Source organism: Urocampus carinirostris, chromosome 7 (assembly GCF_059441175.1).
Source record: "Urocampus carinirostris isolate Australia breed hairy pipefish chromosome 7, RoL_Ucar_1.0, whole genome shotgun sequence".
Lineage (NCBI taxonomy): Eukaryota > Metazoa > Chordata > Actinopteri > Syngnathiformes > Syngnathidae > Urocampus > Urocampus carinirostris.
The window spans coordinates 37,681,616-37,703,064 of NC_142355.1; the positions used below are offsets into that span (position 1 = coordinate 37,681,616).

The 21,449-nt window shown below is 39.1% G+C and overlaps 1 protein-coding gene across 2 annotated transcripts; it reads right to left on the reverse strand.

The window, feature by feature from the left end:
• Positions 1 to 5,337: 5,337 nt before the first annotated feature.
• lrrc56 (leucine rich repeat containing 56) lies at positions 5,338 to 19,565 on the reverse strand. 2 transcript variants are annotated; one of them, XM_088340882.1, is made up of 12 exons: positions 19,008 to 19,565; positions 15,385 to 15,472; positions 15,259 to 15,319; positions 13,556 to 13,652; positions 13,241 to 13,438; positions 9,199 to 9,364; positions 8,918 to 9,124; positions 8,329 to 8,396; positions 8,031 to 8,161; positions 7,189 to 7,376; positions 6,780 to 7,095; positions 5,338 to 5,605 (listed from the first exon to the last, which is right to left on the reverse strand). In XM_088340882.1, the coding sequence occupies exons 1-12, from the start codon at positions 19,164 to 19,166 to the stop codon at positions 5,518 to 5,520; spliced, it is 1,767 nt and encodes a 588-aa protein (XP_088197008.1). In that variant the 5' UTR covers positions 19,167 to 19,565; the 3' UTR covers positions 5,338 to 5,517. The 2 variants fall into 2 exon arrangements, with proteins under 2 accessions (XP_088197008.1, XP_088197007.1); XM_088340881.1 differs by having other exon boundaries at positions 9,196 to 9,364; positions 19,008 to 19,563.
• Positions 19,566 to 21,449: the final 1,884 nt, after the last annotated feature.

The following is a 21,449-nucleotide window of genomic DNA, read 5'->3' on the forward strand; positions in this document are numbered from 1 at the left end:
GTTTGTCATCGATTGTGTTAACTGGTTTGTTTTAAGAGGTAAGTGAATGCAGTTTTACACCTGAACCAACTCCCTTCTCTATACAAACTCAACACTACCCTCTAGTGGCCCCCGAGCTCAAATGAGTTTTGGCCAGCATGACGGCGGCACGGCAGATGAGTGTTTAGCGTGTCCGCGGCACAGTTCTGAGGTCATGCAATCAAATCCAGCTACTGGACTTCGTGTGCAGAGTTTGCATCTTCTTCCCGTGTTTGCATGGGTTTCCTCTAGGCACTCCGGTTTCTTCCCACATTACAAAAACATGCATGTCAGGTGAATTGGCCAGTCCAAATTGTCCCTAGGTGTGAATGAGCGAGTGAGTTGTCTGTCTATGTATGCTTGTGACTGGCAACCAGTTCAGGGTGTCCTCTGCCCATTGTCCAAAGACGGCTGAGATCGGCTCCAGCACCCCCATGACCCTACTGAGGATAAGCGGTGCAGATAATGGATGGATGCTACCATGGCTTGCTCCTCTCTTGCAGATGCAAGAGATGCAAACTGCAGAAATACGCTGCCAAGGTCTTGTGGACAATGGCCGAACAACTAGGAAAGTTCCCGGACTTGCCAGCAGGAGAGGTCCCTGATGCACAGTACGTGCTTTACGGGGTGAGTCGGTCGAGGAGGCATCGGAACGACTTTGCCAGGGACTGGCTCACTCTCGCCGCCATCAAGGACGCCATCTGGACCTCCAGAAACCTGCTGGTATGGAGGTGCAGGCAGATCCCCCCCGTGGCTGTGCTCCAAATGGCTGCAGATACCATACAATCTGCAAGCGGCGGGCCTAGGACGCAGCCATAAAGAAGACTCGTCTGTACCCACCCGGAGGGGGGAGCCGGAGCTACGCTGTGGGAGTCCCGGCAGCAACGGCCTGGGTTGTGGAACCCAGAAGGGAGAGGACCCACGCAGAAGGGAAAGGACCCACACAGAGGACTGGAAGAATGCTGCTTGGGAGGGTGGGATGGCAGAGCTATGCCCTTGCACAATAGTATTGCCTTTTACACGCTGGTTAACTACTGTTAAAAGAAAATAACTCTGAAATTGTTTAATTGATGTTGGAAATGTCAGGAAAAAATGTTAAAACGTCATATCGTCACGTCATATTGTCAAATATAAAAAAATTGTGAATATGCTTGATGGCTGTGTTTTGCTGCTGTTGGTGTCGGTGGATTTGTTCAGACCGAGGACAATCGACTTTGGCCTGGACGGATCTATTGACACTAACAAAGATGTTATATAATGAAATTGTGAATATGTTTGATTTTCGAGAAGGTTTGTTCAAACCTCACTTTGTGTTTGCTGTTAAAAACGTAATATTGGAATATAATATTGTGAATGTGCTTAATTGCTGTTGAGATTGTCATGATTGTTTTCTGTTTTTAGTGTCAATAAATTTGTTCAAACCAAAAACCAAAAATGCTGCGACACATTTCATTGCTTGGTTAAACAGTAGTCACATTTGTATTTCAATCTATTACCCAAAACGGGTATTCTAGGTAGAAATTGTAAGGATTTCAAAATTCCTGTGTCTTGGTTTCTCGTCAAGGATGCTTTATTATTTGTTGGTCATTACCTAAAACCGTATTGTTGTTTTTTTGGCAGACGCACACTTTTTTTATCAAATAAAAAATGTAGAGGCGCACCTTCCGTCGAAAATATTCATTAATCAGTTCCCGGCACCAGTTTTTACGTTTTTGAAATACTTTATGATCATGTTGCCTGAATTGACTGTACAAACGTTTTATCATTTGTAGTCACTGCAGCTCAGAACTCAAGGGGTTATAAAGGTTATTCATTTTGGTTAAAAATTGTATGTTATGAATTTAGATTTTAGTCTATTTTAACCTTTTATTCAAGTTTTGCTACATTTCCACCTCCGTCCATCCATACATTATCAGCACCTCAGTAGGGTTGCAGGGGTGCTGGAGCCCATGCCATTGCCAGGTAACTTTGGGCAGTGGGCAGGGGACACCCTTAACTGGTTGCCAGCCAGTCGCAGGGCACCCGGAGACAGACCACTCACTCGTTCATTCATAACTATAGGGACAATTTGGATGGGCCAATTAACCTGACATGCATGTTTTTGGAATGTGGGAGGAAACGAGTTGCCAGGGAAACCCATGCAAGCACGGGGAGAATATGCAAACTCTGCACAACGCAAGAACGGGGAGAACATGCAAACTCCGCACAGGAAGGCTGTTAGCTGGATTTGATCCCATGAATTGTGCCGCGGACGCACTGACCACTCAGCAGCCCTACTTTACCATTTGTCTTTCTTAAAAAAAACAACAATACTTAAAATTATGAAACACTATCGTCCAGTAGAACAATTTTTTTTTTCATGCATTCTTTTTTTCCTGTTTTCTGTAAAATAAGAAAATAATATGAATCACGAAAATTGTTGCAAGATTTTTACTTCATTTGATTTATTTTATTATTTTTGCAGTGGAATCTTAAACAGCTCCATCAAAACAAGGTATTATATTTCCTTGTACTATCTCATTATCAGATAGTGTATAAAAACGAAAAGCATAACAATCTGCTGTCACCTACTGATATGGATGAGAGTTACAGTACTTGGCTGATACCTAAAATAAAGCAAATACTGTATACTGAATAATTCCATGCTTTTGGCAAAAATAAAATCTGGGAATTTCTTGCTGCACACTAGATAAGGTCTCACAGCACACTAGTACACCTCGGCACAGTTTAAAAAACTGACCTCAACCAAGCACTGTTTGTCATTTAAATGCATTTATGTCAACCCTGAGTGATTAAAATCTGCAAAAGTCAAGTTAAAAAAAAAAAATCACATTTTACCCCCCAAAACATGCGTCAGAGCCATTTTTTAAATAAATGAAATTTTCCATCTGCAAAAACACAACACTACAAACTACATACAATAATTGTAAACTTTTGTCTCACATGTCTATGTGATCATTTATGCTCGCCATTGTACCGATATGTAGCACTCTTAGCTAACATCAAGAGTGTGTGTGGTTCTCTATAAGACAAAACATAGAAAACAATTAAAATGAAATCCAATAAATCTAAGTAAAAACACAAAATATTCAAAGTAAAGTAAATAAAAATAATCTTAACAGTAAAAGATTGTTTACATACTGTAGATAGGTGAAATTATATCTGCAAAGAACATTTACACACAACGTCCACAGGTTTGCGCTAAACACTAACAAATCCAAAGTAAAGCACGCAGTGATATAATCACACGCAGGAATGCCTTTCTTTCTAGATAACAAATCACACAGAATAATGAGTTGAAGAACTAGGCTACTTACCGAGTAAATATCAAACAACATAAGAGTTAAACATACCTGTCAACCTCCACGGCTCCATGCCCGTGCAAACTGTCGTATTTTCCCCTACAAAATAATCTTACACCATTTTTTTTCTGGAATGATGCATGATGGGAATTCCCCAGGCGGCAGACGCATGCGCACAGTAGCATTAACCACTCGCTTCGTTTGCAACGAAAAAAACCTGATACCGAGAGACTACCGCGGCGAACTCGTTGGACTTGATTTGCCGTTTCGTGATAGTCGGTGTTTACCGAATGGTACCCATAATTGACAAATTTGCGTTTTTCCTTACAGATTTTCTTAAAATGCATAATAATCGTACTTTATACGGCAAAAACATACAGGTTGACAAGTATGGTTTAAACAGTGAGTCCGAGACATGCAGTGCCTCTCGTGTCACGACAATGTGTAGGTCTGAAGTACAGTACAGTGATACCTCAACTTACAAATGTATCTACAAACAAGTTATAGGTCACAGCTACCTGAACGGGAAAATACAAAGGCGTTTCAGGATACAAAGTCAAAAATATAGTAAAGCACAGGCTGACATTCTCCGCTCACAAAGTTTTACCAGCCAGACCGGTGTTCGGCCATATTTTCCCACGCGGTGCATATGAGTGAATCCCGGCATGTTCTTGGAGTACCCTTCCAGCTTTATGAACCGTCTACTGTATGGTACTGCTATGAAGAGCTATCATTTCCAAAGGACCCCACAAAAGACAATAAGAAAAGTAAAGGAGGTAGAGCGCTCTTCTTGGGATCAAGAGGTCGCAGGTTGAATTCCCAGCTCCTCCATGTTATATCTCGAAGTGTCCTTGGGCAAGACACTGAATCCTTAATGCCCCCAATAAGCAGGTAGGCGCCTTGCATAGCTGACTCCCTATTGGTGTGTGAGTGTGTGTGTGAATGGGTAAGTGTGAAGCACATTGTAAAGCGCTTTGGGAGGTCTTCATTGACTTGAAAAGCCCTACAGGTATATAAATGCAGACCATTTACCATTTAAACAAAGAGAAAAGAAGAGGAAAAGTTTTTCTGACCATCGAAACAAATCAAGAGATCATGGAAAGGTATGAAAACACACACTGCCGTGCAGGAAGGAGGATTCAGAGATGACAAGGAGGAATATGAAGCCATCATTCCGTCGGCCCAAATTAAATACATTTCGTCAAAATTCCATGAAGTCTCAGAATTTGTGGAAAGGAATCACACAGAAAGTGTTAAAAGGGTTAAGCCATTGCTCATTATGATGACGTCTGCATAGCGCATTTCCAACAGATTGTCAAAAGCCGGCAAAAGCAGACGTCATTACACTGGAGGAAAGGAAAGAGGACAGATGGGGGGAGGAGAGTGATCTCACACACATGCTTCAGTTTTCTTTTACTCTATAATTAAAGTGGTGAAAGTAAAAATGGGCTGATTCAAATACAATACAAAAGCCAACCCAAACATTCAAAAAGATGAAAAAGTTTCACATACTTGCACATGCAACAAAAGATGATTGACAGAGGTTGCAATGATGATTTCAGCCAGAAGATGGCGCCAGCTAGTAGATTATTTTCAAGTTACGGACACCACCTTTAAAGTCTAATTAATCATCAAATAAACCAAAGAGATGTTTCCCTAATCATGGTTGTTTTTAGTCTTTGGTACCGTAAAAGAAATAGTGTGATAATGACAAAAAAATGAATGCCTTCATATGTAGTCTATATCACTGGTGGTCTAGTGGTTAGGTTTTCACCACCGTGTACCAGCTTCAATTGCCAATACATTGAGTGTTTTGAGATTGTGGTCGGTCATATTTATTGACCAATCACAAATACAGTAATAGACTACCATAAAACCTTGTGTATAGCGCGCACCCAAAATTTGTGTTCCTGTTAGGTAAAAAAAAATTAATAAAATCACGTTGTACACTAATAAAAACAGTAATAACAGAAAAAACAAAAATTGGAATATTGACCCAAATATTTTACTATTTCAGTTGTATTTGTTTCTCTGACATTCTTTAATGTTATTAACAACAAAATGAAAAATAAATGTCAAGCTTGCAAAAAACCTTTCTATGGTGGCGGTTGAACAATGGTCAACTGTACAGCCTGTAAGTTTAAATAAAGCGCAAAAAATTGTTACAAGTCATTCAAGTGATAGTTTGAATGTGTGCTCATTCTGAAGGGACTTGAAACTGCTGCTCTGTCCAGGACCTTGAACAATCCACCTTTGTTGCGAGGCTGTAGACATTCATGGATAAACTGCAAGACAGATTCAAATTCAAGAACAATTGAATGAACAGAATCTTTCTCATGTTTTTTCTCTCGATTTCTACTGCCATCCATGTTATTTTCCCATAGCGCAGGGATTGGGTTCAGCCCGTCAGCCTTTTTTAATCCGACCCATCAAACGAAAATTGTAAAAATATCACAATATTGTATTTTATCCTCAGACTAATAAAATTGAATAACTGCATTTTTTTGGCCAAATTGAGCGTTTGCCTGAATTAGTTTCCCACAGAAAGCTGCACGATCTCATGACCTTGATTTTGATTTGGCAGTGTTTCCTTAATATGACTTAGGCAATTATGTTATTAGTGTGATGATCTGGTGAACAAAATCAATTATTGTTGTTTTTGTTGCACTATATTTTACATGAAGCATTTTCTGTATTTGCTGAATTTCATCATGTATTTATCTAATTTTCAGGATATTTATTAAATTTCATGCAAAAAACCTTTTTAATTAGCCATAATATGTTTGGCTTTTTCGATGCATATTATCAAATTTAGTGCTAAATATGCTTTACTTTAGAGTGTTTCAAAATCCATCCATCCATCCATTATCTGCACCACTTATCCTCAGTAGGGTCGCGGGGTACTGGAGCCCATCCCAGCCATCCCCGGGGTAGTGGGCAGGAGACACCTTGAACCGTTTGCCAGGCAGTCGCAGGGCACACAGGGACAGACAATTCGCTCGCTTATTCACACCTAGGGACAATATGGACAAGCCAATTAACCTGACATGGATGTTTTTGGAATGTGGGAGGAAACCGGAGTGCCCGGAGGAAACCCACGCAAGCACGGGGAGAACATGCAAACTCTACAAAGGTCCAGCCCTTTGCCAAATTTTATAACCCAATGGGGCCTGCAAAACAAAAAGTTTGCACAACCCTGCATTTGCTGACATTTTTTCAAGATTACTATGTGTTTATACTTTATGCTTCATTTGAATAACTTGGTTTTGCATTACAATTATTAAACGAGGTGCATACAAGGAACAGGAAATGGCAAAGATAGAAAAATATATTTTGTACACCCTGAGAGAAGGAGAGTAGGTGATAGAAAGCGAGAATGATATCAAGAGAAAAGACACAGACAAAAGACTATGAGGGACGATACGATACTTTTTCAAATGGACTCTAATCATACTTTACCAGGGATCCTTGCGCCGTACTCCCAGCTCACTGTATCTGTACCGACGGGTAGTGCTTAAAGGCGATGAGGTACAAAGGTCATTTGTCCTTATCAATTGATGATTGATTGGCAGGTCTGGTAATGCAGGGCTTGTAGCCTGTAACAATTTCTGGTCTTTGCTAGAGTAATGAAGCTTTTGATCTGAATAGAGCGGGCTGATTTGACATGCACGGATTCCTATTGGCTTCTTTCTACCAGGAGCTGATTTGGAACTTGAAGGAGGACAAGGTGACCGTGTGAGGGTGTCCACAAATGCTGACATGGATTCAGAGTTATCTGAAAGAAATATAATACAGTTAAGTAGCTTTAGACAAACTGGGATCACACAAAGTACAGCTAAAAATATATATTCACTAAAAGTGTATTTACCTGTACATATAGACTTCAAAGATGTATCACATGCACTTTTTTCTACAGTAGCTTCACAATGTTCTCCAGCACTCCGGTTGTATGTTTCCTCATATGTATCATCATCAAAATAATATTCCTGTTCATGGTTGTGATGTTGAACCTTAAGTACCTGTGATAGGTTATCCCTTTGTATCTCCTCAAGGTTCCTGGAAGATGAGTCATGCACATTTATTAGAAGAATCTTAAAGCCACTGCATGGATGGATGAATGGATGGATGGATGGATAGTTGTGTTAGTGGACAGGTTGACTGGATTTGGTGACCAGATGGATGGATGGATGAATGAGTAAATGAATGAGTAAATGAATGAATGAATGAGTAGATGGATGAGTAAATGAATGAATGAGTACATGGATGAATAAATGAATGAATGAATGGATGGATGGATGGATGGATGGATGAAGGACGGATGGGTGTATTGGCGTATCGGCAGGTCCAATTGATTTAGTGACCAATTGGTTGGATGGATGAAGAGATGGATGGACAGATCCAGGTTTACAGGCAGGATTCATTTTTGGATGGATGGATGGATGGATGGCTGGTTAGGCAGGACGAAAGGATGGATGCTTAATGCCTCTTAGAGGAGTTTAAGTGTCCCTCACTAGAGGAAAAGTGTCAGCACATTTTATAGAGTGAGACGGCTCTGGGAATAACCGTTCATAGGTGAATATACGTAAAATGTTAAGAAAAATTGTTTGAGCTTAAAAAGACAAAACGGCATAAAAATCGGTTGAGGATTACACAAATGTTATTGGATAAATTGTTTTTTTTGTTGTATTCAATGGAGTGTGAGCTATAGACCTTGTGTGTCTGTCTCGCCAAGTCTTAAGTTCAGCCATGACATCACAGCTCTCTTTTGCATCTGTGTCACGAGGAAAATGAGACGGTTCAGGTAGGTCGAGTTGGTTAAAAGTTGACATGCAGGGTGGTGCCTGTGAGCAAAAACAAATATAACAGTAAAAAAACGTAAGTCAAAAAGTATCTCTCTTTTTAAATCGCAAGAAACAAACAAAGTTACAGTCTAGCCATATTGCATAGCCAAATGTACTTTGACAACAAAGTGAAATAACCTACATTTCTAGCTTAATATGCCACCTACCCTCAACTTTTCCCTTCTTGCCCGAATAGCTTTCACAGGGTTTCCACAGAACAGAATCTTGCCTGCTCCTGGTTGTGAGGCATTAATAAAAAAACTTATGTTCACAACAGGCAAAACATTTTACATTTATTTCAAAATGCAGGGTTTGTACACCTTTTTTCATTTCCAAATTTGAGCACTTTTAAAGGACTATTAAAGCCAATTTTCCAATTTCTCCAGTGACATAAAAAGAAAAAATAGTACATTATTACATTTTTAACAATAATAATTATTAATTAGTTGTTGTTATAATTTTCTATATTGATCTTCCCCAACAATAATCATGTGGGTATAAGGTGGGTGCAAGAGAAAGAAAGTCAATTCTTCAAAAGGGTTTTTTTTTTTTCAATTAATGCGTAGTCTTTGGATTCAGACTGCCATGAAACATGGCAACAATTTACAAGCATTTAGAAGCACTTCATTAAGCAATTTTCAAACCTTGAAAACACAAAATTAAAATTCAAGCATTTTCAAGGCGTTCAAGCACCTGTACAAACCCTGTAAATACCATTGTAGGTTATCATGGATGTGAATAAAATAATGGTCCAACCATGTGTTAGTAAGCTGCTGTCTTCATCTACATCAATTGTGTCTGATTCCACAGAACCAGGTGTGGACGGGGGAATGGAAAGAAACCCAGAAGAAGATGCTGTTTTAGGTCTGGGTCTAGTTGTGCTTGTTGATGGGCGTGGCCGGAATCCAGAGGTAGGCCTCCTGGCTGAGCCAGGCCGACCAGGTACACTGCATGTCTCTGTTTCTGATGAGAATGAGAATATTATTCAAACATTGTTCATGAAATGTGACCACACAATAAAATCATCCTCATACTGCCTTTTATCAACTCTGGCTGGCAATCTCTTAGGCAGTTTCGAAGAATGGTCCAATCGTCCCATCTGGTGCTGCCTGAAGCCAACCTGCCGTCCATAACTCTTGCATTGTCAAGGTAACGCAGCTGTGGAACCAACTTTCTCACGGCATCAAAATAATTGTAGTCTATCTAGTGACATGAGCAAGGAAAAGTAAACATAATAAATACATATTAGTACTATTTGAATGTTCTTACTGAAAATAGCACTGTGACAACATACCTATGAACGTATATGTTTTCCCAGTATTTCATGTTTTTTTTTTATCATTTCTTGTACAAGGAATTTCCTTTTTTGTTTGAGAAAATTTTTTTTTGGGTTCGACCGATCTCATGCCTATTTTGGCTCTCTTCCGGTGTTTTGCCGAACATCTTACCCTGTTGAGACGCCCTACCGTAGGCTAATCCGACAGCAATTTCGATTTCTTTACAGTCAAATAAAAACCAGCAACAATTAAACTCAGAATTATGGCAGCCATAACTTTAAATGATGATATAAAATGAGGGTAGGTTGTAAGAAAATTTGCACATTCCCTGGTAAATCGGTAACAGTGCACATGCGCTGGGCATTGGTAGGACGTCTCAATGGGTAGGAAGAATTTTCAGAACACCGGATGGTCTCGTTTACTGGTTGCAGATTACAATGTCATCGTAGATTGCTAAAATTGTTGCGGTATACGAGCAGACGTTTTCCTCAATCAAGCATTTATTTTTCGAACAGATAAAGTCTGCAAAATCCTGGACTGCCACTTATAGAAAGCAACTCTAAATTTACTGCAAGTGGGTAAAGAACTAAGAAAGATGCTGATAGACTTATTTGTGTTGTTTATTTTGCAAAAAAAAAAGTTTCTTTTTATTTTAGTTTACATAGTCTGTCTTGCTGTGAGTAAATAGGTTCCGCAGTAGTTTGGTTAGTTGGAGCCCTTAACCACTGAGGTGGTAGGGACACCATTTCCAATGTCTTAATAAGTGGAATTGCAATCATTAACAAGTGGATCAATTGGCTGAGGTTGACAGGTATGACAACAACTTATTCCAAAGAATAATCAAACTTCCTAAAGTTTGAACTTCGAGTGTAAAACGTGCCACGCAGTGATAGAGAATAACTATTTCAGAAAAGGAAAGTGACATTAGAGCCCACAGGGAAATAAAATGAACGGTTGTTGGTCTTCGTGCCTATGAAAGAAAACTTGGCAAACTCAAGTTGCCAGGCCAAGCCCTCAGTTGCGCCAAAGCCCAAGCCTAATACGTATTCGGCTCAGACTTTTCCTTTAGGCTCCTACTTCTCAAATTGATTATATTCCGGTGAGTCTAAACAAAACAAACATGAAGAGGCCTCCAAGTTACTTTACTGGTATAAATCAGGGAAAAGTTAGAAATCATGTCACTGTTGTGTGAAGGTTCTACTAAAGAAGGGGTGGGGAACAAGTTTGACACAAAGAGCAGAAATTTTTAACTGTGAGAGTCAAAGAGCCACACCACGCACTGACCTGCCATGACAGACAGACACACACAATTAAAAAACATATCATTTCCCATAACACACTCCTCTCCTTTTAATACAACAAGCATTGTTCCTGTGTTGATTTCAAGGAGAGTGTCCACCCTCAATACACAAAAAAAAAAACTAAACATGAAACGAGGCAAAGAGCCACAGTATATAGAAAGTATGATGAGGCAAAGAGCGCCATTCTTATTGGCCAAGAGCCACTGTTTGTCACCCCTGCACTAAAGGGTAGTTGAAGACATTGTGAAATAGCCATTTTACAGTATCCCCCTATCATTTAGCGGTAAGACTTTCACGTCCTCAGTGCATCGTGGATTATTTTTCTATTAACGGATTCCACAGACAAATTTGCAAAATCACAGCATCACTACACAAGGGCCAGTACAATGAAAGCAATCAGAGAACTGTCGCTGTTTCCTGGGCACTCATTGGAGCATTGCGAATGAATTGTTTACATTACACATGAGTGATGAATAACCCTGTGACATTTGCGAGCAATTTTATCGAAATATAGGAGTCTCCGCAATTAACTTTTGACATTAAATAACTCACCAAAATCAACTAGCATTATGCACTTTTGCTCCAATATTATGTTCCATTGTGTGTCCCGTGTGTTTACAAGTTCTCATACAGGGCTTGCAGAAACATGGCCTTTCACTACATATGGATGAAAACAACTGTCACACCCACAATGAGGATGGCACTCACCTCATTTAAAGTGGTAGCTTTAATTAATGCACTGGGCATCTTGCTTTTGCAAGATTTTTGAAAGTCCCACAGTATTTGATACATCCATCCATCTATTATCTGCACCACTTGTCCTCAGTAGGGTCGCAGGGGTGCTGCAGCCCATCCCAGCTATCTTCAGGCAGTGGGCAGGGGACATCCTGAACCGGTTGCTAGCCAGTCGCAGGGCACAGAGACAGACAACTCACTCGCTCATTCACACAGAGGGACGATTGGGGCCGGCCAGTTAATCTGACATGCATGTTTTTGGAATGTGGGAGGAAACCCGAGTGCCTGGAGGAAACCCAAGCAAGCATGGGGAGAACATGCAAACTCCACACAGGAAGGTTCAATCTCATGACCTCCAAACTGTGCCGTACACGCGATAACCACTGCGCTGCCGTTCTGCCTGTGTTTGATACAATAAAAAAAAAACTTCAAGTAGTCTAGCATGATTCCTCCAAACTCATTAAATGCCGGAAAATTCTCTCAAATGGCAAGTGAGCTTGCCAGCCAATTTTTGCAATTTTGTTCAGTAGCCATATATGCATAGGATATATCAAGAAAGCTTGAACCTTCTCTCTTATTAGAAAAACTATGCTTCTAGCTTTTACCATTGCTTAGTGAACAACAGTTATACATTGGTAAGTTTTTTGATAAAACTTGCTTCCTAGAAAACAGAAAATGGCTTTTTGTAAAAGGATGCATTAGAAGCATGGATACTTTGCTTGCAACTGAATGAATATATAGATTTATTGTCGTGATTGCCTAAGTGAAGTCACCTGGGGCAATCGTTTGACGCGCTGGAGCGCACTTCCTGATTGGCTGACGTTCTCCTCTTAAGCGGTCTGCGTCCAGAGATGGATCGTACTTTTTGTATCCCTGTGTGTTTCTCCAGACTACAAAGTACCTACGACTCCTCTTGCCTGATTCATGCGTGCCTTCCGTTTTTGACCTGTTTCCGTCCCACATTTTTCGACCTGCTCTCCCGCCCTGGCCATCGACTTACCTGCTAAGCTGTACCTTCCACTTACCTGTCACGGAACTGCCATTCCGCCCAAAGAAGTTGATGACCGACAAGCGCCGGCGTCACAAGCCAGCTCCAACAACTCTTTCCAATAAAAACTCCTTTGAAACAAACGCTATTGGATCTGAGAGTCCGTCCTGGTTCCTGACATTTATATTACATATTTGTCGCCGATTTACAATTTCGACCTCGATAACTCTTAATTTTGGGGACCCATAGATCTCTGTTGGGACCCATAGATTTTTGAGCATGCGAGTCCCCGGGACCCATCACTTTTCAGAGGTAAAATGAAAACTGGCAGTGGTTAGCGCGTGTGCGGCACAGTTCTTAGGTCATGATATCGAACCTTCCTGTGTGGAGTTTGCATGTTCTCCCCGTGCTTGCGTGGGTTTCCTCCGGGCACTCCAGATTCCTCCCACATTCCAAAAACATGAATGTCAGGTTAATTGTCTGGTCCAAATTGTCCCTGAGTGTGAGCGAGCGACTGAGTTGTCTGTCTCTGTGTGCCCTGCGACTGGCTGGTAACCAGTTCAGGGTGTCCCCTGCCCACCGTCCGAAGACAGCTGGGATGGGCTCCAGCACCCCCGCGACCCTACTGAAGATAAGCGGTGCAGATAATGAATGAATGAATGAATGAATATGGGGGCAATTGGCTTAGGTTGACAGGTAAGTCACATTCTATAATTCTTTGCAAGAAAGTCATATGTATTCTTTTTTTATATATTTTTTTAGAAGTTGTCTGACATACTTGTTTGTTTGCTGGGTTTGGCTGCATACACACAGGGTTTCCCTCCAAGATGAGAGTCTGCAGTTTGATACACAACCCGAGAAATTGCACTTGAATTAGGTCATTCACATCATTTCCTTCCAGATCCAACACTTCTAGGTTTTCCAGCATGCCAATCTCACTTAAGTCTGAAACTTGGTTAAAGGCCAAGTACAATTCCTGAAAAGAAAATTGTAGATAAAATATATAAAAGCAGCCCGTGATAAACTGCAAATTCAATAGAAACATTTTGAAATCTACATTTATTTGGCAATGAACTGTGAACTTGAGAACTACCCTGAGAGATGAAAAATGTGAAATGCCATCCAAGTCTTTGAGGGAGCAACAAGACATCCATAGGACCTGCAGGTGAGATAAGGTGGTTCCTAGGTCCCTAAAAACATACAGAACCAGATAAAAATGTACCATGATCTAATTTCAAAGGTACAAAAAGCAGTAATCATTTTGAAAAACAGAGATATTTACAATTCTTATGTGGTCATACCTCAGAGAGATTGTCATTAGACCTCCGCCCTCGTGTGAATAATAGCAGTTAGCAACAAATTCTATAGGGTTTAATGCCTGGTTCTGCATATGCGTTTTTCAAATATCAATCAACACATTTGTAAAATTCCATTACATACTAATAACAACACAAAATTCACCGCTCTTTGTCAATCTAGCATCGATGATAGTTGCACGAGATGTCACCTCTGTTAGCATCATGTCTGTTTGGTTTATCAATGAACGGACAAATACTTTTTAGAGCATTCATTAAGTCCCAGGTTTCATATTGGAATCATTTTGGAATTAAATTTACCAAATGAGGGATTAAAGACTTAATGACAACACACACACATATACATAGATGTTTTGGTTGTATTTTTATTTATCAAACTACAGATTTGACACATGATTCTATAACTCAGTGTTGAGTGTAAACGTAGCATAAAATGGACAAAGCTTGGCGGGATTTGCAAATTTGTCCCCCCAAAATATTTTAGGCTCTTGCTTTAGAGATAGGGAGTCGACAAAATGTGGGGTGAAGCACAGTTTTCTCGACATGCTAAGTAAAAATATCAAATAAACATCTATGCAGCAAGTGTTTGTGAAGGATTCAAACAGCTACGGGCAGGGAATTAAAATGATGTATCAAACATGAGGCAAACAGGAACTCCGAGATCTGGTCAATTGCCTGGACAAAGCATCAACCCAGTATGGGATGGATATCAGCATAGAAAAAACAAAAATAATGACCAAAAATCCCAAAGGTATCACCACATACATCACCATCAACCACAGAGAGCTAGAAGCTGTCACCACATTAAAATATCTTGGAGCTGTCATGTCAGAAGAATGGGTCAGAACCAGAAATCCTGGCCAGGATAGCTCAACCCACAGCCGCACTTTCCAGACTTAAACCCATCTGGAGTGACAAGAACATAGCAGTGAAATCAAAGATCAGACTCATGCAAGCGCTGGTTACTTCCATCTTTCTCTACGCTTGTAAGACATAGACTCTCATAGCAGAACTGGAAAAGGAAATCCAGGCCATGGAGATGCTATGCTACAGGAAACTAGGCATCAGCTACTCAGCCCATGTGACAATAAAATGGTGCGCAACACCATTAGAGGGTACAACGGACCCTACGAAGAACTGTTGTCAACTGTGCGCGGATGGAAACTTCAGTGGAATGGTCTCATCACAAGATCATCAGGACTAACCAAGATAATTCTCCAGGGCACAGTCCAAAGGGCAAGGCGCAGAGGAAGACCGAAAAAGAACTTGGCAGACAACATTAAGGAACGGACTGATGCCAACTTTGCCACGACCCAAGAACAGGACAGGGACCGTCAACAGTGCAGAATGCTGTCCAGAGCTGCATCCTCATTGGTGTCCCGACGCTGCATGCGGTTAAGGGATCCATGAACCGTGAACCGTAAACCAAACATGAGGACTAAGTTAATGTTGCGGTCGACATTGTGTCTTTTTAACTCACCTTACAGACATGAGCACACTGTTGTTTACTTTCAGCAGCTTCAGCTGAGGCAGGTACGAACCTACAAAATGACAATATTAAAATGAAAAATTACCTGATCATTTTGCTGTAATTTCTGTAGCTCACCCAAGGTACTGAGGCCGTTGTTTCGAGTGTCCACGCAGATTTCAAGTGAGGTCACCCCAAACAAATTGTTTGTTCCACACAGTAGTTCCTGTGAAGAACAGGGTTAACTTAAAATTAGCATGGTTACCAAAAATACAGTATACTGTTTTTACATGATTTTTAACATATAGGCCACACAAATAAAGTGGATGGCATTGTCAAAGTGTAAAATGTAAGAAATTACCACTTATTAATGAAATCAATCATACACAAACCACAAACTGCATGTGGGCCCATCTGATTTTTGATTAGTGGTGCTAGTGCATGGTTGAGAAAACTACGGCCTGAGGGCCACATGTGGTTTTTCAGGCTTTTACATAATAGTTAATAAATTGTATCATTTCTAATCCACTGATTTTGCCCATCTTGGGCTATTTTTGGAACATACAACAAACTACTATTTCCGAGGTATCAGGTCTGAAATTGTATCAGTAAATCAAAAAATAAAAATTATATCCTTCCATCCATCCATTATCTGCACTGCTTATCCTCAGTAAGGTCACGGGGGTGCTGGAGCCCATCCCAGCTATCTTCGGGGAGGGGACACCCTGAACTGGATGCTGACCGGTCATAAGGCACACAGAGACAGACAACTCACTCGCTCATTCACACCTAGGGACAATTTGGACCGGGCAATTGACCTAAAATGCATGTTTTTGGAATGTGGGAGGAAACCAAAGTGCCCGGAGGAAACCCACACAAGCACATGGAGAACATGCAAACCCCACACAGGAAAGTTCAATCTCATGACCTCGGGACTGTGCGCACACCCGCTAACCAGTGCGCCGCCATGCTGCTGTATATTATACATATATAATTTCTTTTTCATATATATAAAAAACGCAATATTGGCAATAATAAACACAATAATATATACATTTTATATGTCAATACTTGAAAATACATGGTTTATATATACACATATATATATATATATATATATATATATATATATATATATATATATAATTTATTTTTCATATATATAAAAAACGCAATATTGACAATAATAAATACAGTAATATATACATTTTAAAAATCAATACTTGAAAATACATGGTTTTTCATTATTAGATGACTAAGATAAATAGTATGCCGTCTTAAAGGAATGTTATCAAAATAGTTTTGTTTATCACTGGCTTCTCTAAAGTCATAGCTGTCCCTGGTACGATACAATATGCCCACGGACTATAACAATCAAATAAGTTTATCTTGGCTAAATAATCTAACATTTAACAAAGGATGATTGTTTCAATACCCAACTGGAGTAACATAGGTACTATTTGTTTGCCATTTTAATAAGTGTGTCACATTATAAATTTGTTTTAATTACATTGCATAATAAAATGTTAATTATTTAAAAAAATTGACAGCATGCAACTACCTACACTGTCAATTTGAGTACAACTATGTCAGTCTGCTTGAATCCTCAGTTCAGAGCATTTGAATAGCACTTTACAGTTACTTTTGCAGAAATTAAGTGGAGTACTATCATATGCAAGCATCTAATAGATTGGTGGCAGAAAAAATAAAAAGTCATCATCTTTGTTTTGATCCTTTAACTTTTTACAGCATGGCACAAAGACCAATAAGTAAAAAGGTCATATGCATATTGTCTGTTAGATTACAAAATGTAATCAACAAGGCTGTTTGGATGGATGGATTGATGAATGGATGACAATGAACATAATTTTCACATTGATGGAAAAATTTGAGTTTGGCCTACTAAATATGTTTTCAGGAGCCCAATTGTCACAACAAAATCCACGAGCCTGAGGAAGCGTTCAAATGCCACAAAGGAAGTCTGGAGCTGACATATTTGTTCACCATCTTGCTGCTACCGGTACCTAAAAACCTTGCTTATTGCTTGGCAAAAATTTAAAATAAAAACTGAGCGCTTTGAGTCAGTAGTTTGTATTTGTTTCAGGTTACACAACACATTGCAGCAACATCTAGCAGTCAAGTATTACACACTGTCCCATTAAGTTGATATTTATCCACAACAGTGAGAAAGAAGTGCAAAAAAGTACAGACTACTGTATTTTATGGACTATAAAGCGAACTTAAAAATCCCAAATTAGGCAGTAATTTAAATGTGCACCTTATAATTGGGTGCACCTTATATACCGGAAAATTTGGTGGATACAACAGAAAATACATAGTTGCAATGATGTGATTCTACATATGGTAACTGTTCTGCCTTTGAGAAACACACAGAGTAGTTTTGAGTGCCTTATTGTGGTTAACATGGCAATTGTTTGTTGCTTGAATACATTTCAGTGGTTAAACCAGATGTCATAATGTTAATTCATGTTCTTGAAATAAATTGCTTTAATTCAAATGTATTTATTATTTGGGTAATCAACCCTAGGTCTTATAGTAGTTTTATTTCCATGTGCCTTGTAGTCAGCCCGGATTTACATTAAGTGTTGGGACGCCTTCTTAGAAGGGAATTACTTTGCTTTGTAACGAATAATGTAACTATAGAATTTTGTAATTCAACTATCGTTACTTCATGGTGCATTACTCTGTTATTTTTTTTTTTAAACAGACACAAAGTCTTTTGCGATTTACTTTGCTCATGAAGTAACATACAACCTAGATTTCCACTAGCAGCAAAACGCAGAACACGACTATTATGCAAGGCTGGGTTGTGATTAGTACCTATGTACAAAATACAACTGAATACGGTTACAGTAGTGCTTTCTCAAGCTCAGAGTATGAAAACAGGTAATTTCTCCCTACTGATGTTCTGATATTCTTCGTACCGGATGTACTCACACCTGAGCCATATTTACTCAGAAATCAATGAGGAAATATTGGAGTGGTTTTAAGACAAAATGAAGATGGAGTGTTTCAACTGTTAGTCTGCAAGCTATCAAGATTACACAAGCCAAGAAACATGAAAAGGGTTCATTGCTTCTATAGTTTGGTGTACAGCGTACACAATTTTCTTCTATTTCTTTTATTGTGCGGTTATCTCTACTCAGTTTTAGAGGGCAGACTTTAATGTGAGTATAAAAGGTGATATGTACTGCAGATACAGTAGTTACATTCAGATTACGTGGGTGTTAGTAATCGAGGGCGTAACTGAGTTAGTTTTTAAATGAAGTAACTAGTAAGTTACTAGTAGTATATGTAAGTAATTGCTTTTCTCATTAAGGGGCCCAATAATGCTTACGTCTGAAAAATATATCACAGAAGAGTACTTTTGGGGAATACGTCATATACTGTAGTATGGTTATTCCATGAGTTAATTGATTCGCTTCATATCATTTAATGAAGCAAATAAAATAAGATTAGCCTAGCATATCAGGGATAGCGTAGCCACCCTTATGCATCTGTTGACACTAACAAAGATGTTATATAATGAAATTGTGAATATGCTTGATTGCTAATAAGATTTTCGAGAAGGGTTGTTCAAACCTCACTTTGTGTTTGCTGTTAAAAACGTCATATTGGAATATAATATTGTGAATGTGTTTAATTGCTGTTGAGATTGTCATGATTGTTTTTCTGTTATTAGTGTCAATAAATTTGTTCAAACCAAAAAAAATAATAATAATAAATTTACGTGACCTTACCAGCCTCTCATGGGACAGAAAGAACTCCTGTGGTTCTCTGGCTTCATCACCGCCTTCCATGGCAGGAACTGGGTTAAAAGGGCCTGGGATGTCCATCACAGTCACCTGCACCCGACAAGAACCAGGCCGATGATCTTCTTGTCCACCCGCGCAATTCATTTTTCATTTTTAATTCTATCTTTGTTAACACATATATCTCCAACAATTGCTATAGTGAAAATATAGTTCGTTTTACTTTTACTGTGGTGTATTTCAGCCATTTTCCTCCCTACGAAATACGCATACGGCGCGGTAAAATGTTTGCTTGACAACCACCCGGGTTTTCCTGGATACGGCAAGGGGTTGTGCTGACTTTTGGGAAGTGTAGTTTCCAAAATGCAAAAGTTCTGGACAAGACTCATTTACGTGTATCTCAGTGTATTCGTTTTTCCCGTATTTTATATTTTTTCTCCTAAATTTAAACTTTGTATGTCCCAAAATAATTTTAGTACGCGAAAATTTGTACATATTTAAAAATATGTTTTTTTTTACACCAATATCGTCTTGCCCATTTCGGAACGTCTCGGTCACAGGTAGCAGACTGCAACGACGCAACGTCATCGTAAACCGCTAATATTGTCGCAGTATTCTATACAGTAGTCTGTCTTGCTGAAAGTGAATAGGTTCCGCGTTTATTATAGCAAAATAACGGGACATTTAATAATTAATAAGTGGAGCAATTGGCTAAGGTGGAGAGTTTGTTTTTAAAGCTTGTTTATGCGAGGCTTTTTATTTATGCACAGCACAAAAACAACACTAGTCATTAATTTACAAATGTAAACAAAAAAACTATTTGCACGTAAACAATGGTACAATATATTTATACAAAGATACAATAATACAATAATACAACAGTAAAATAATACAATAATATTACACATAAACATCTGCCAAAAGGGAGTAGTGTGAAGCCGAGGCTTTAACCTGTCCACGCCTATTCAAATTTTCACTTGCAGGGAAGACGTATTTGAAAAAAAAGAACCTTACCCCCAAAAAGAAAAATTTAAAAACCAAGAAATTATATTTCAAACTTAGAATGGTATTGCAAGTGACTCCTTAACACATACCCAAAGAAACCTTTGATGCAGTTTTTTTGTATATTTATATGAAATATTTATAGAATATGATTTTTTTGGATTAATATGAATCAAGGACATTTTAAGGTCAATGTCTAAATAGTTCCATAAATCAATACTTTTCCGGCTGGCTCATAGGCTTTTCTTTGTTGTGCGAGGATTTTGGACCTTAAAATTATGGATTCTTCCAAAACATTGAGTGCCTACTCAGTAGAGAAATAACTATTAAATATTTGTTGAGAGTTGGTGCTTCCTTGCTTTGTATACTTATAATATGGATTTAAGTTTCACTATGTCTTCAAATTTCAACATGTTGGATTTTGTAAACAGTTTGTTTGCATGTTCTTTATATGCAGCGCTCTTCAAAATCCTAATACTGTAGCTTTCTTCTGTAATCAAATCAGTGAGTCTATATTGCTCTTACGGTATGTGTATTTCCCCAAATATCTGTACAATGAGTTAAATAAGAAGAAAACGTAGGGAACTGTACATTGTATTAAGGGCCTTTTGCCCAAATATGTGTCTGCATCTACTCATTATTCAAAATTGTTTTTAACGTACCTATTAAAAACTGAAGACAAATTTTAGTGCCATCTAACCGGTTTCTGTTCGTCCCTCGCTCAAGACGCAATAGATAGATAGATAGATAGATAGATAGATAGATAGATAGATAGATAGATAGATAGATAGATAGATAGATAGATAGATAGATAGATAGATAGATAGATAGATAGATAGATAGATAGATAGATAGATAGATAGATAGATACTTTATTCATCCCTGTAAGGAAATTCACATTCCCAGCAGTATCATTGTGTTAAAAAATAAAATAAGAGCTATAGAATACAAAAATACCCAATATAACGTGTGGAATAAAAAGCATTTAAATAGTGTTCCTAAACATAGACACTGTAATAAAAATAGGGTAATATGCAAATATGGGGTTGGGGTTTACTGAGGGATTTTACTCCCCCGGGTGGAGTTAAAGGGCTTCATGGCATGAGGGAGAAATGATCTCCTCAGTCTGTCCCTGGAACAAGACTGTGACAGCAGCTTGTTCAGTGCCCGTCTCTCAGCTACAGTTGTCAGGCGGTCCAGCTCTGTGCCCACAACAGAGCCTGCCTTCCTCACCAGATTAAGATGAGAGGCATCCTTCTTCTCAGTGCTGCCTCCCCAACACACTGCCGCATAGAAGAGGACGCTTGCCACAACAGTCTGATAGAACATCTTCAGGAGCTTTTTGCAGATGTTGAAGGACGCCAGCCTTCTGAGGAAGTACAGTCGGCTTTGTCCTTTCCTGCGCAGAACTTCTGTCAGTCCAGTCCA